Below are 15,000 nucleotides of genomic sequence, written 5' to 3'. Positions count from 1 at the left end.
CACACACACACATATATCATTTAATGTTCATTTCCCACACTGGCATGGGTTAGATGGTTTGACAAGTGCCGGTAAGATAGAGACCTACACCAGTCTCCAGTTATCTGTTTTGGCTTGATTACTGTGGCTGGATGCCCTTCTTAACACCAACCACTCTACAAAGTATACTGGTTGCGATTGACACAGGTGCCTTTTATGTCATCAGCATGGGTGCTTTTTACATGTTACAAGTACAGGTGCCTTTTACTTGTCAGCTTTTTATCATTAAGGGTGTCAAAAATCACCCTCCTCACAAGCAAATTTAGTGAAGTTACTGGTTTAATTGCTAATGGCCTAACAAAACTCAAGTTGTGCTGGCTTACAGTGTTACCTGTAGCAGGCCTCTGGTTATCAGATCAATACTATATTTTCTTCTCTCTTTGAAAACCTGGCAACTTAAATTATCATATCATACATTAAATTTTTATCAAAAACTGTGTTGTATAACTTACTTGCAAAGGAAATTTAGTTTTTGCTCATTCAGTTTTGGTAAAGGATTCAACATTAACTGTTTAAGATCTTTGCTAGAGAATCCAATATGAGCTGCACAAGTATTGCTTTCAGTTTCAACATTATGCAAAGAACATTTATATTCTTTTCCTGAAAATAAAAGGAAAACGATAAAAATCATTAATGACCTATAGGGACATGATATTACATTATGCAACTATAATATACTACAAAGTATATGAAATGTTTTTTTAAGTCAATACTGTGTATTCCTGTGTTAGCAGTGCTATTACAAGGTTATCTCTCTCTTTACTCTTTACTCTTCTACTTGTTCTTGGATTGCAAAGTCTTAGCATATGTACAGTGTATATATATATATATATGTGTATATATAGACATATATATGTCTGATGCTGTTTAACCCCAGGCCAGCACGTATTGAGTTGATCTGTGACCAAAGATATTTTAACTATTACCATCCCTTATTTAAGAGTATGTAGGCCTAGGTCATCTAATGTGTCCTTCACTTATTTAAGTGAGTCAGGTGTCATTTGACTGATATTTCTAGGCGGCGAGCTGGCAGAATCGTCAGCACGCCGGGCGAAATGCCTAGCCGTATTTTGTCTGCAGTTACGTTCTGAGTTCAAATTTCGCCGAGGTTGACTTTGCCTTTCATCCTTTCGAGGTTGATTAAATAAGTACCAGTTACGCACTGGAGTCGATGTAATCGACTTAATCCGTTTGTCTGTCCTTGTTTGTCCCCTCTATGTTTAGCCCCTTGTGGGTAATAAAGAAACAGATATTTCTAGTAGGTAAGTGACTATGTAGAAGATAGCTCATTGGTTTGAATGCATCTGAAATGTGTCACTATGGTGAAGTTCGTTTCTAATATCAAATTCACAATCCATCCATGATTAGAACCCCATGCCATATACACTTTACACAATTTAGGCTCACAACACATAAGAAATACATCGCTACACAATTACTTTTCCTCAACACGACTGCTCTGTTGAACATTATTCCCAAAACATATCAAAGAAGAAAAGGATCACATCCCCTGCAAACAATATCTGAAAAATTTCTTCAGGGGATATCAGACAAGCTACTGATACCTGGATACATATTAATCAGCAGCTTCTTATTTGAATGAGTCATGATACCACAAAACTTAACTTAAAAATGACTCAACAGGTGGTGTTAAGTTACACAAGGCCTAAATCAACTTTTGGCCAGAATATATCTAAGTTTATCCTAGTTTATCTTTCACTTGTTTCAGTCATCAGGGCCATGTTGGGGCCATGATGGACCACTGCCTTGACCAGTGGGTTGGCGGGGGGGGGGGGGGGGGCTCTGATTATCATCTCTGAAACTTTGAAGCAGAAATGCTGTGGCAAGCTGAGCCATGAAGTCCTGTTTTTGCAGGACAATGCACCAACACACAGTATGCAAAAACTCTGTGGAAAATATGCAACTTTGGCTTCGAATTGGTTGACCACCCACCTTACTCTCCAACTATCACCTCTTTCCATAACTGAAGAATATCTCAAGGGAACAGAATTTCATTCCAATTTGGAAGTGATCGCTGCTACAGAAGCTCAACATTTCAAGTCCTTTTTACAGGGCTTAGAAAACTGAAGGACTGCTGCAATATGTGTGAATCTGAGAGGGGAATATATTGAATAAAATCATAATTAACTAATCCTTCTGTATTTTCTTTTATTCAAAGCAAGGAACTTTTCAGCACCCCTCCATAGTTTAGTATAACTTTCTCTGTCTGTCTGTCTCTCTCTCTCCATTTCTTTCTTTCTGTCTGTCTGTCTGTGTGTGTCTCTCTCTCTCTCTCTCTCTCTCTCTCTCTCTCTCTCTCTTATATAAAATTTCTCATATTCTCTGTTAAAAGAAATAAAGACAGAGTGATAATTTGAAATTTACCTCTGTTGGGGAATTTACATGTTCCTGGGGGCAGAGGCAAAGCAAGTTCAGTCTCCAGCAATACTTTCATAAAACCTGCTGCCTTTGGACCACACGATCGCTCAATCCAGTTAGCTACACACGTAGTTATCTTATCAATTTTACTGAAATATGAAAAAGACAAAAATGAAAATAACAAAAATCATAATAAAAGTAAAAATGAACAAAAACATCTACATTAAAACTGGCAATGTTCAGCATTGGAAAAACTGAGTTGGTAGAAATATCAGACAAAGTGTCTTGCAGTATTAAGTTACGTCTCTTTGTGTTCTGTGTTCAAATCTTGATGAAGTCAATTTTGATTTTCATCTTTGTGCAGTTAGTACCAGTCAAACACATGAAGCAATATAATCAACAATATCTTTTTTCCAAATTGTAGTTTTGGGCTTACGTTAAAGATAAATATTTAATTCGCAGAAAACAATAGATTTATCATGATAAAGCCCCATACAGTTCAAATCAAATTAAAAGCACATCAATTACTATTTTGTAATTGCTACATAAATTGGTTTCAAATTTTGCATAAGGCCAGCAAGTTTAGAGGAGGGATAAGTCGATTACAATGACCTCAGTCTACAACTGGTATTTAATTTATACACCCTGAAAGGATGAAAAGTAAAGTTGTCCTCAATGGAATTTGAACTCAAAGCTTTAAGACAGATGAAATGCCACCAAGCATTTTGCCTGGTGTGCTAGCAACTCTGCCAGCTTGCCACCTTAATTGCTGCATATATTGATGTAGCGAATTTGCAACAAGATAGGATGGGGTCGTTGCTGTTTAGCCCTCTATATCTATCAGCCAAACTGCCCTCAAATATAATCCTTGGTATCATAAACATGGAAGGCCAATGAAATATAGTTCTAAATATCCTCTCAATATAGTTCTAAATATCCTCTCAAAGACATCATGAGTTGTTTCTGTTCCTGATATTGTTTAGTCTCAGGTTAGCTCTGACTGAGTAGACCCCACTGAACAAGAGCATTCTAGCTATGAGCTTCCCACTGCTTTTAATCCATGTACATGGATCCCAAGATCAGATTGTCTAATGTATCCTTTCCCTGTGAAGGTGAGTATGATTTGACAGAGATTTAGTTGCTGTTGTTAGCAGGTCATATGATCACGTTATGATGCTATGAGTCTCTTATTGATTTGGAGGGGTGATCATGGCTGGCATACATGTGATAAGTTTGCTGGATCAGGATTTACCTTGTGAGAACAACAACTAGTTTTAATGACATTAAGTTAGCTTACCTGCATTCATCAATACTTGGCAGCATAATGCTCTCACAGCTTTTCATGGCAGGGAGTGGTTCAATATATTTCAAACAAGGCTGTACATCAATGTAAGCTAAAGACAAGTAAAATGGTTGGAAAAAGAACATAAAGACATGAAATTAATTATTTTTCTTCATTATCATAAAACAATTCATTATTATAACATCTTTCTTTATCCGCTCAGTCGAAGTCGACTCTTGATCACTCGTTGGATCAGTGTCCTCCAGTCAGTTCTATCCTGGGCCACTTCTTTCAGAATGGCTATGTCCATTCCGGTATCACTCTTGATGGTGTCAAGCCAGCGGGTTCTTGGTCGGCCTCTTCCTCTCTTGCCACTGACCATTCCGAGCATGATGTCCTTCTCCAGGGATTTTCTCCGCATAATATGACTGAAATATGCCAATCTATGCTTGGTGATCCTAGCTTCTAGCAGCATTTTCGGCCTTATCTGCTTATGAACTTCTCCATTGGTGAGCCTCGCTGTCCATGGAATCCATAAAAGTCTTCTCCAACACCAAAGCTCGAATGCATTAATTCTCTTCTGGTCAGCTTTCTTTAGTGTCCAGGTCTTGCATCCATATGTTGCTATTGGGAAGACAATTGCATTCACCAATCTGCATTTGGTAGTGAGTCTGATGTCTCTACTCTAATGGTTTCTAATTTTGGCACAAGGTCAGCAAGTTCAAGGGAGGGATAAGTTGATTACATCAATCCCAGTGCTCAACTGGTACTTATTTTATCAACCCAAAAAGGAAGGAAGGCAAAGTCGACTTTGATGGAATTTGAACTCAGAACATAGAGATTGACAAAATGCTACTAAGCATTTTACTCAGATGCAAATGATCTTGCCCATTCACAGCCTTACTATTATAATATAAACCTTTCTACTATAGGCACAAGGCATGAAATTTGAGGGGAGGGGTCAAGTCTATTACATCGACCCCAGTACTCCACAAGTACTTAATTTATTGACCCCCAAAAGGATGAAAGGCAAAGTCGACCTCTGTGGAATTTGAACTTGGAATGTAAGGATGGATGAAATGTTACTAAGCACTTTGGCCAGCATGCTAACGATCCTTCCAGTTTGCCACCTTATTACTCTTATAATAAAATAATAATAAAATATAATTATATCAAGTGAACTTGAAAAAATAAAGAAATCATTATTTTGTTTTACATTATTTCCCAGATATTTGGTTTTGGGTAAATTGTGCTAAGTCAAATCCTTTCAATGGAGGTGTTGGACTTTGGGCACGAATGTATACCACCACCTCTGCTTTTCATAATTTTTATGAACTGAATTGAAATGCATAGCCATTATGAAAGTGGTATCACATTAAGTGGGTGTAGGATTGGTGAACTGATATTTGCAGATGACATGGTGCTATTTGACTCATCAGAAGGTGATCTTCAGCATGCACTTAATAGCTTCACTGCTGAATTCTGTAAGGCAGGGATGGGAATTAATGTTGGGAAGACTGAGGCATTGGTCCTCTCAAGAAAGTCTTCCCAGTGCACTCTGCATGCTAGTGGAACATCACTGAGACAAGTGGAGAAGTTGAAGTATCTGAGGGTTGTATTCAGAAGTAATAGGAATCAGGAGGCTGAATTGGATGCAAGAATTTTAGGTGCTGGTAAAATTATGTGTTAGCTGCAACATTCGATCCTCAGAAGAGAGATTGGTAAAAAAGCCAAACTTGCTATCTTCAATTTGATTTTAAGGCCTAACCTCACCTAGGGCCATGAATGAAAGAGTTCAATCACAAATACGTGTGGCTGAAATGGGGTTCTTCCAGGGGAACTCTGGAGCAAATGTGAACCTCCAACCAGGAGGCTCAATGACTGAAACAAATGAAACATAAAAGATGATAAATTAATTTATATACTCACTTTGAATCCTTCCATTGCACAGATAATTGAAGGTATCATGTATGTATTCTAACTTGCGTTGTAGTTCCTTTTCATGCGTAGGACATTCAAGCATTAATAACTGGTAGCACATCTCAAGTTTATATTTATATCTGTAATGAATGAATGAATCAATCAATCAATCAGTCGTCGTCATCATCGTCATCATCATCACTGTCATTGTTGTCATCATTTTCATCGTTTTAACATCTACTCTTCCATGCTTTACATAAATCAGATGTCCTGCAGCCAAACATATTTTCATGCGTGCATACACACATATTCACACTCACTTACACACACATGCCATAAATCCTCGAGTATAGTCCGCCCTTGAGTATAATGCGCAAGGGATTTTTAGGGTGATGTACCTCTGAAAAACCTAAACCTTGTATATTATACGCACCCCTTCTCTAACTTGAGTCGTGCGTAATTAAGCCAGCAGTACCTAGTCGAACAAATACTTCCGCGCATGCGTAATACAATAATGGTGATGTTCTTAATTGTTATATGGGAATGTAAATATGTTTGTAAATTGTTTTTGTTACATGTTATTCTGTGTTCTGAATATTTTTATTTTAATAAATGTTGCTTACTGCAAGTTATGGATGATTCTTTTATGACTTCATTGCTTTCAAGCTTAGCTTAAGGTATTTTCGCACCCGACATCACAAAATGCACCTGAATAAACATTGCCGGACAGCAAATAGAGACTCGGACATTGCTTAGAAAATATTTTTCATTTTTAACCTCGTATATAATATGCACTAGGGATTTTGACCATTAAATTTTGGGGAAAAAATGCGGATTAGGCTCGAGGATTTACGATACAAAAGATTCCTTCATCTTCTATTTATTGAATTTACTTACAAGGCTTTGTTCTGCCCAGAATATAGTAGCAGGCACTTGCTCAAAGTGTCACGCAGGGACTGAACCTCAAACTACATGATAAGGAAGCAAATTTCTTAACCACACAGCAATGCTGATATACGAGGCAGGGCTGAAAAGTTCCTGGCTTTAAGGGTAATGCAAAAGGCCTGATTGGATGCCCAACCTTCCAAGTTCTTTTACAAGGCTCAGAAAATCTGAAGGACCAATGCAATAGGTGTGTGAGTCTGAGAAGGGGATATGTTATATAAAATCATAATTAATTGATCCTCCTGTATTTTCTTTTACCCAAAGCCAGGAACTTTACAGCACCCCTTCATATATTATTATTATTATTATTATCTAATTGATTACAGTCACATAAAGATGAGCAAAAGACACTCAGTAAAACAGGGGATGTTATACAATGGTACAATGAAAGTACCATGACAATAGCTGATATGGTTCATGAACATTAAAACATTTAACACAATGGTTTGGGTTTTCTGTTTTCAGATCTGAACCAACAAATTTAGCATTTTTTTTTTTTATGAGGTGACTGTGGTAACTGGTACACAGACACAGATTATTGGTTATACAAAAATTGAGGAATTACAGAATGGATAATTTTAACATACATAAGATTTGCAAAATGTATGAAATGAATTAACAAGTGACAGAAGATTTTATTCTATAAAAAAATCAAAACAGGTGAAATGATTCTCAGGCACAAGAGAAAACAAAATTATTGCTGGTTTTTTTCTTTTCCCATTCAGTCAGGATGGAAAGGAATGTCCATGACTGAAAGGAGAGAGATAGGGAGAAAGACATCATCAAACTGGTTTGAATGCTTGCAATGGAGTGGACTCTACTATAGGCAGCCAAGGTACCAGGTAATAATGTTACTTTGGCAATGGATTGCATCACCCACCCAAGCAGGCCATGGTAGAATTTGAGCACAAGGAACTGGAACAAGAACTGCAAGTCACATAGTTTTACCAATCCATCAACTTAGATAGTACCAAAAGGATAAAAGGCAAAGTTCACCTTAGTGGGATTTGAAACTAAAGCACAGAGAGTCAGAACAAATACCATGAGGCATTTTGTCTGATGCTCTAACTGATCAGCCAATTTGCAGCAATAGCTGTTTATATTAGAATGTAAACTTTAGAAGACAGAGTACAAATGAGAAAGAGAGAATTGTTAAAGACATGAAGACAGGAATTACATGGTTAAAAAGCTTGTTGAAGAGGTAGAGAGAAGGGAAACTTTTAAATTTAATATATTATTGTGACTGGAAGTGAAATACTTAGCAAAATAAAAATAAAAATGCAAATTATTCTTTCTTTCTTAAATAGCTTCACTTAATCTTTAAGGTTCTGTAGAATTTCTATGGGTCCTACTAGTAGTATTAGATATGTTAAAACTAATTTAACTGTTGGTCTTTCAAACAGCTGGCACCTGACAATAATTTATTTCCAGAATATTTCTACATTTTTATACCTACAATTGTACATCTACTTAGAGGATTTCTTAGCTCCTGAGACAAAAAAAGAAAGAGAAAAAGAAAGACAGAGTAACAAGGAAGAGAGAGAGAGAGAGTGTGTGAGTGTATATTCATGGAGAAGTGCTTGGAATTTTTACTCATAGTTACCAAGCAACTCAACTATTTTTAGTTAACATGTTTTACACTCCCTGAAATAATTATGCTAAAACTAACTCAACATATGAGAAAATGCTTTACTTGAGTGTAAAGCAAACTCAGTCAAAACTGTGCAGCAATTGTAATATTTTCCACACAGAAACAGGTTTAAGCTGACAGATACACTGAGAGTTGAATATGATTTCAAATCTAGCAAAGAATCAATTTTGTCATTCATCCTTCTGGACAAGTATCCCATTCAATGCAGACTGTCTTATACTTTCAGGTTTTAAAACAGGCGTTCTCATCCATATCTTATCTATGGGCCCCTTTGATTACCATTTTATTCTTGTTGACTCCCAGGGCCATTCGATGTTTAAAAACTTGTTTTATAATAACTTCCTTCAAAATTCATATTTTGTTTTTCACACTTTAACTGTGTGGGTTGAGCTATGTAAAATGTTAGAGAAAGAGACCTAGCTGTTTCTTGCAATACATACTAATACACACATCTTAAGCAAAATTTTTTCAGGGAGCCTGAAAATACTATTTTGGATCCCCAATTACTATTTTGTTGCGTAGACCTCTAAAAATTTCATATGGCCGTTGAGGGTCCATATGGACCACGACTGAGATCCACTGTTTTAAATATCAACAAGTTCCAGTCTAATGAATCTGGATATTTCTGAGGTAATTAAGAAAGCGAAAGTAAAACAGCGTTGCATTGAATGGGATGTTTGTCCACCACAGTAATAAACTCTAGTTGCTGCTATGAGTCAGACTAGCCAGACTGAAGCAATGTGAAATGAAGTGCCTTGCTCAAGGACACAATGCACTGCTTGGTACCAGAACTGAACTTGTTTGATCATGAGCCCAGTACCCTACACTAGGCCACATACCTTCATTTAAAAGTTTGAGAGTTATTAAAATTGATAATTTTTTAACAGTTACTTACAAATATCTCCTTTATCTCGTAGTGGACTATAAATATTCTGATAAGAAAATAACTTCAAAACATTTTAACTACCTGCAAATGTTCACCAAATCAGATGCCATCCATGAATTCACTGTCTTGGTTATCTGGGAATTAATGTTGAAGTGTGTTAACTGTAACAGATTCTCACATTCTTGGATTCTCATTGTCTGATATGACTTGTTACATTGCCCTTGTACACCTTTAAAAGAAACATGAAAACATAACTTGACTTTAGCAAAACAAACTTCACCAAAAATTATGCATAATTTTTTTTTTTTTTTTTAAATTATTAGAGGAGAAAAGACAGGGATGATAAACCCTTTTAAGGGCCTGTGTGATTTGTTAGAAGAAGTTATAAAGAGCATCATTGCCGCAAAAGCACAATTGTTCATTTCCAGTCATCATGGGAACTATTACTTAACTTGGAAACAGGTGAGGGTTGATGACAGGAAAGGCATCCAGCTGTAGAAAAATCTATTGCAACAAATTCCATCTGACCCATGCAAACATGGAAAAGCAGATATTAAATGATCTAAGTGCAGAATAAAACATGAGATTTAGTTTGTCATTTTATTATAACATAAATCATAAAAAAGAAGCTTTTATTACCAAGGTCCAGACATATCTGTGTGACTAAGAGTTCACTTCCCATCTGCCTGGTTTTAGCTTCAGTCCCACTGCATGACACCTTGGATGAGCATCTATTATACCTTTGATCAGCCTGTTGTGTATATACATATACATACATGTCTATAATACATACATACATACATACATACATACATACATACATACATACATACATACATACATACATACATACATACATACATACATACATATGATGTACTGTTCCATGATGGTAAGATCAAGAAAAAAGTACTCCATCTGGTGAGAAATACATATTATTTAATAGAGGCAATACATGTTTTTATGTGCTATTAATAATTTCATATGTTGAGAAATATCTCAAACATATTCATCAGGCACAAACCACAAATCATAACGAATTAAAAAATTGAATGAGAGAGAAACGTGAAAAGTTGAGAATTTTTAGACCTGAACTTCTTGTTAAACATTTCCATAAGCCAAATGAGAAACTCACCTATATACATAAACAGTTTTATCACCCCCCTGTAATTTTGAAAAAACCTGATAGCTAATATTAGTAATAGAGTGTTTAACCTCTCTTCCTCTAAAGAAATTTTCGAGAAAGCAGCGCCCTACTATATCAATACCCTAACCAATAGTGACTTCAAAGATAAATTAATATATAATCCCTCTAATAATAAAAATAATGATAATAATAGACCTAAAAATAGACCAAGGAAAATTATTTGGTTCACTTCTCCCTTTTCCCTTAATATAAAAAGTAACATAGGTAAAAGATTCTGGGCTCTCTGAGACAAACACTTTCCAATAACTCACAGATACGGGAAAATATTTCATAGGCATTCTGTGAAATTATCATATAGATGCTACCCCAATATGAAGAGTATCATTACATGAGGTCAATACCAAGAGCCTAAATCCAGTTGTAACTGTCAAGATCAAGGATCCTATCCACTTGACAAACCATGTATGATTAAATCTGTCATATATGTGGCAGAAGTTACTACAATGCTAGATGATAATACAACAGATAAGAAGACCTATACTGGGTTATGTGAAGGAGAATTAAAAAATCGTTATGCCAATCACATAACCTCCTTCCGACATAAGGACAAAAGCAAAGCTACTAAGTTCGCTAGCTACATATGGAGTTCAAAATCTAGCGCAACATCATATGCGATTAAGTAGAAAATGATTGAAAAATTCACACTTTATATTAATGGATCAAATAAATGTAAACTATATTTAGCTGAAAGAGCTCAGACCTAAGATCTCTAACTCTCAACTGAACTTGAGGTCTGAAATTTTCAGCTACTGTAAACATGTCTAAGTACATTTTGGCAAACTGGAAAATTCCACCTGTACCTGATTAACTTGTTGATATCATTCCAGCTATATAATATAAATTCTATGGAGGATAACTCTTTTCTTTTACCTTCTTTACTTCTTTCTCAACTTTTCGTGTTTCTTCTTTCATTCAATATTTAATTCGTTATGATACGTGGTTTGAGCCTGATGAATATGTTTGAGGTGTTTCTCAACGTATGAAACTTCTAGTAGCACATAAAAACATGTATTGTGTCTATTAAATAACACACACACACACACTTACGATCGTAAACCGAATACGCTAACCACTAAGCCACGCGCCTTCACTTATATCGTGAATGGAACAATAATAAAGGAGGTATGGAGGACAAGTTTCTCTACCGGGTCAGTACACTCAGCTGGCCTTGTTCCTTGGATGATGAAATATCTTTAAGGCTTCAGAAACCAACTGATTCCTTTAGGACTCTTGAGTCTTGCATTTGTAGCGAGACCAATTTCTATTGTGGAATATTGGAGTCGACTAGCCTTTTATAGGCTCCACACGTTAATCTTTTACGATTGGTCGTATTTTGATTGGTCGGGAAATTTGCGAGTTATGCATCTTCGATCCAATCGCATTGTGCGTAATACATTCTAAAACAACTAAGCTGAACTATCGCAGGAACCAGGGACGGACTGAGCCGTCGGTCAATAGGGCACTGCCCGAGGACTCAGAGCTCTGAGGGGTCTGCATTCTACATGTCAACTCTACTTTGATATCAATGCTAGGGGCTCGGTATACAGTTATGCCCTAGGGCCCTTAATACTCTCAATCGGCCCCTGGTTGGAACCTACGTTTACCTATATATTGAGTTAACAAAACCTCTCTGATAGTGAGGTGAGAGAATTTTCAGGAAGATGAGTCATGATATTTTCCTGCTGTTATAACGAAGAACTTGTAACCAACGACAGCCAGAGCTGAATTATACAAACGATGGACGAACTATGCAACCACCAGAATCCGTAATGTGTTTATTTCGTCCACCGTATAATTTAGCAGAGGAATAAAATATCGCTGTTACCTTAAAGTTTGTTTCTTGTCTTATTTCCACGAGTTAACACGCAGCACATGTTATATAATGATATGCAAGATACCTTAGTAAACCAAGAGAGACTTTATAACCACTCAGTTTAATATTTGTTCCCAATATCTGTTTTTTTATTACCCACAAGGGGCTAAACATAGAGGGAACAAACAAGGACAGACAAACGGATTAAGTCGATTACATCGATACAGTGCGTAACTGGTACTTAATTTATCAACCCCGAAAGGATGAAAGGCAAAGTCAACCTCGGCGGAATTTGAACACAGAACATAAAGACAGACGAAATGCCGGAAAGCATTTCGTCCGGCGTGCTAACGTTTCTGTCAGCTACCATATGTATATGCTGATGTCACTCATTTAATCATGTCTTACAATTGGGAAAACATTGCTTGTCATCACCACATTAAGAGGAAATAAATAAAGAAAAGAGTAGGTGTTTCCGAAAAAGAAACCAGAAAAAAAACCCACGCATTTTTCAAGCGGAATTTAAGCGAACTGCTCAAAAACGTCAATTTTTATTCCAAAAGACGATGCAACCGTACAAAATGATGATGCAGTACCTTCAATGTAATGAATTCAAACAATTAGGAAGAAAGTAACGAATTCGTGTATTTAAGACAGTTTACACCATATTGTAATTTATTAGTTACTGTTTTACAAAATCAAACTAGAAAACTGGACAAAACAGAGAACACAATTGAAAAAATTAAAAAGAAAAAAGAAAAGAAAAGAGAAAAAGAAAAAAGAGAAAAGGAAAAAAACAATTCACCACTTTGGGTTGAAAAGCTGGGAGAGCTGGGAAACCCATCTAATGGCTATTGGGACACGCCAGCACGCTTGCAGCGTTGCCGCGGGTGATGGCGAGCCTGATGCCCTGGAACCTGATGCCCTGGAACAACCAAGCGCCCTCTGTGAGTCGAGTTGCAAGTGAAGACAGGAATCTCGCTGTTACCTTAAAGTTTGTTTCTTATCTTATTTACACGAGTTAACATGCAACACATGTTACATAATGGTATACAAGATACCTTAGTAAACCAAGAGAGACTTTATAACCATTTAGCTAAATATTTTCCCAATATCATAAGGCGAACAAAATTGCTGTGTACCATGCATATATGCTGATGTCACTCATTTAATCATGTCTTACAATTGGGAAAGCATTGCTTGTCATCACTACTGAGAGAGGAAACAAATAAAGAAAAGAGTAGGTGTCCGGCCCTACCAAACGTCTCGAATGCCACAAGATGGAAAATGTAGTTGGCCGACAGATCGCGGAATTCCAGGATTTTGTTCCGCTTACCGCAGAAGCTGTGGATCTAGCCCTGACCGCAACATCCAGTATGTGAGATAAAGCAAAGGAGTCGCTAACTGGGACATTCCAGATAAGGCATCTGCCTTGCGACCAGGGGCACATGGTGAGGTTATCAGGTCTCTCCCTATCACATCTGGACAATCCAGAGGGTTCCAAGATGGAGGGGATGTTTTCCCAGGCCAAGCTCCTCTTGAGTATCAGATTCGACTCCATATCACACACGAAGCGACCAGGCGGCAAGAAAGGCCAGGGAGACCTGTGGAGTCGAGGAGTCTGCCACAACGACAGATCAAAACCGTGCATACGTTAGCTCCCACTCTGAGGGCAATGGAGACACGAAGTTCGTCCAAGCTGAGTAGGCCACCAACATTAGCCACAGGGATGGCATCAATCCAGTTACCTGAGTATTTGTCACTAGCAGACAGTAAGCGGCACTTTGATAACTGGTCCGACTGGATGAAGAGGGAGTCGAAGGTGGCCTTCGAAATTATGTTGTCCCAAGCACTCTGACTCCGACAGTCCTCCACCTTCTCAGGAGCAGCCAAGCCCAGTTCGCTCCAGTGTTGGAGAGCTTCAGTCAACTCCCTATTGGAACTGGTCCATGTTGGAGAGGAGAGGATGTTGCTCACCAGGGTGAAGCAGGCGTGGGTGGAGGAAAGAAAGAGGGGAGATAGAGGGGTGAACACTTACGAAGACCAAGACCTCCAAATTGCTTGGGCAATGTAGCCTGATCGCGGCACGTTGGAGAGAGTCTGACATTGACTAAATATTCGAGTTTCTCAAAAATTAGGTTATCAAATAGTTGGAGGCACGATGGGAATCGGTAAGATGAGCTGACTGAGTAAATATAGAGGCTTAGGGATCAAGTGTTATTCCTATGATAAAACCTTGATGGGGTTCGATAGCTTCAATATTTTTCAGCAATTGCTCAAGGGTAGCTACCTTAGACTGGAAGATAGACTCAAAGGCAAGGTCAGTGATTAGGGCATCAAGAGAGCACCAAGCCGATGGGGGAGGGACTGCAATAGAAGGGAAGGTCTCTGCAAAAAGGTCAATAGTTGGGTGATGTTGAGAAGTCGAGTGGTTGAGGATCCAGAGCTCACATTTGAAGCTGTTTACTTGGAGACCCTGGTGACCAAGCTCCCCAACCATCATGTTTGCAATGGCGGGAACCCTGTCCGGAGGTCCCCCCAAACAAGCATCATCGAGATACCAAACGTTGAGTTCCAACTTGACGCCCATCTTGGTGATGTCATCAATGCCCAGTACAAACAGCGCGGGCCCGAGTGGGTCACCCTGTTGGACTCCTGAGGCGGAGGTGATGATTTGGTCACCAAAAAATAGATAGGAGGGCTCCCGCTAAGCCTGACATGCAAGGCGGTAGGATTGTGGGACCTTCTCTCTTACTGAGCTGAGGACAGCACCGCGGCTGATGGAGTTGAAGGCATACTTAAGGTCAAGTTCGAGGATGATCTTGGGTGACAAGGCAAGCAAGTTGGCTCTGGTAGCGTGGCCGGCAGCTTCACATCC

The 15,000-nt window shown here is 38.0% G+C and overlaps 1 protein-coding gene across 1 annotated transcript in view; it reads right to left on the bottom strand.

Moving 5' to 3' along the window:
- Positions 1–15,000, bottom strand: part of LOC115212424 — a 36,327-nt gene that overhangs the window by 9,018 nt on the left and 12,309 nt on the right. Inside the window, exons 2-6 of the mRNA XM_029781332.2 lie at positions 9,184–9,331; positions 5,630–5,760; positions 3,716–3,812; positions 2,425–2,567; positions 492–639 (exon numbers count right to left, since the gene is read on the bottom strand). Coding sequence (XP_029637192.1) covers positions 492–639; positions 2,425–2,567; positions 3,716–3,812; positions 5,630–5,760; positions 9,184–9,331 — 667 coding nt within the window. The remainder of the gene's footprint in view (positions 1–491; positions 640–2,424; positions 2,568–3,715; positions 3,813–5,629; positions 5,761–9,183; positions 9,332–15,000) is intronic.

Source organism: Octopus sinensis, linkage group LG5, assembly GCF_006345805.1.
Source record: "Octopus sinensis linkage group LG5, ASM634580v1, whole genome shotgun sequence".
In the NCBI taxonomy this organism is placed as follows: domain Eukaryota; kingdom Metazoa; phylum Mollusca; class Cephalopoda; order Octopoda; family Octopodidae; genus Octopus; species Octopus sinensis.
The sequence above is the reverse complement of the archived record's forward strand: the minus strand, read 5'-3'. Positions and strand labels throughout refer to the sequence as shown.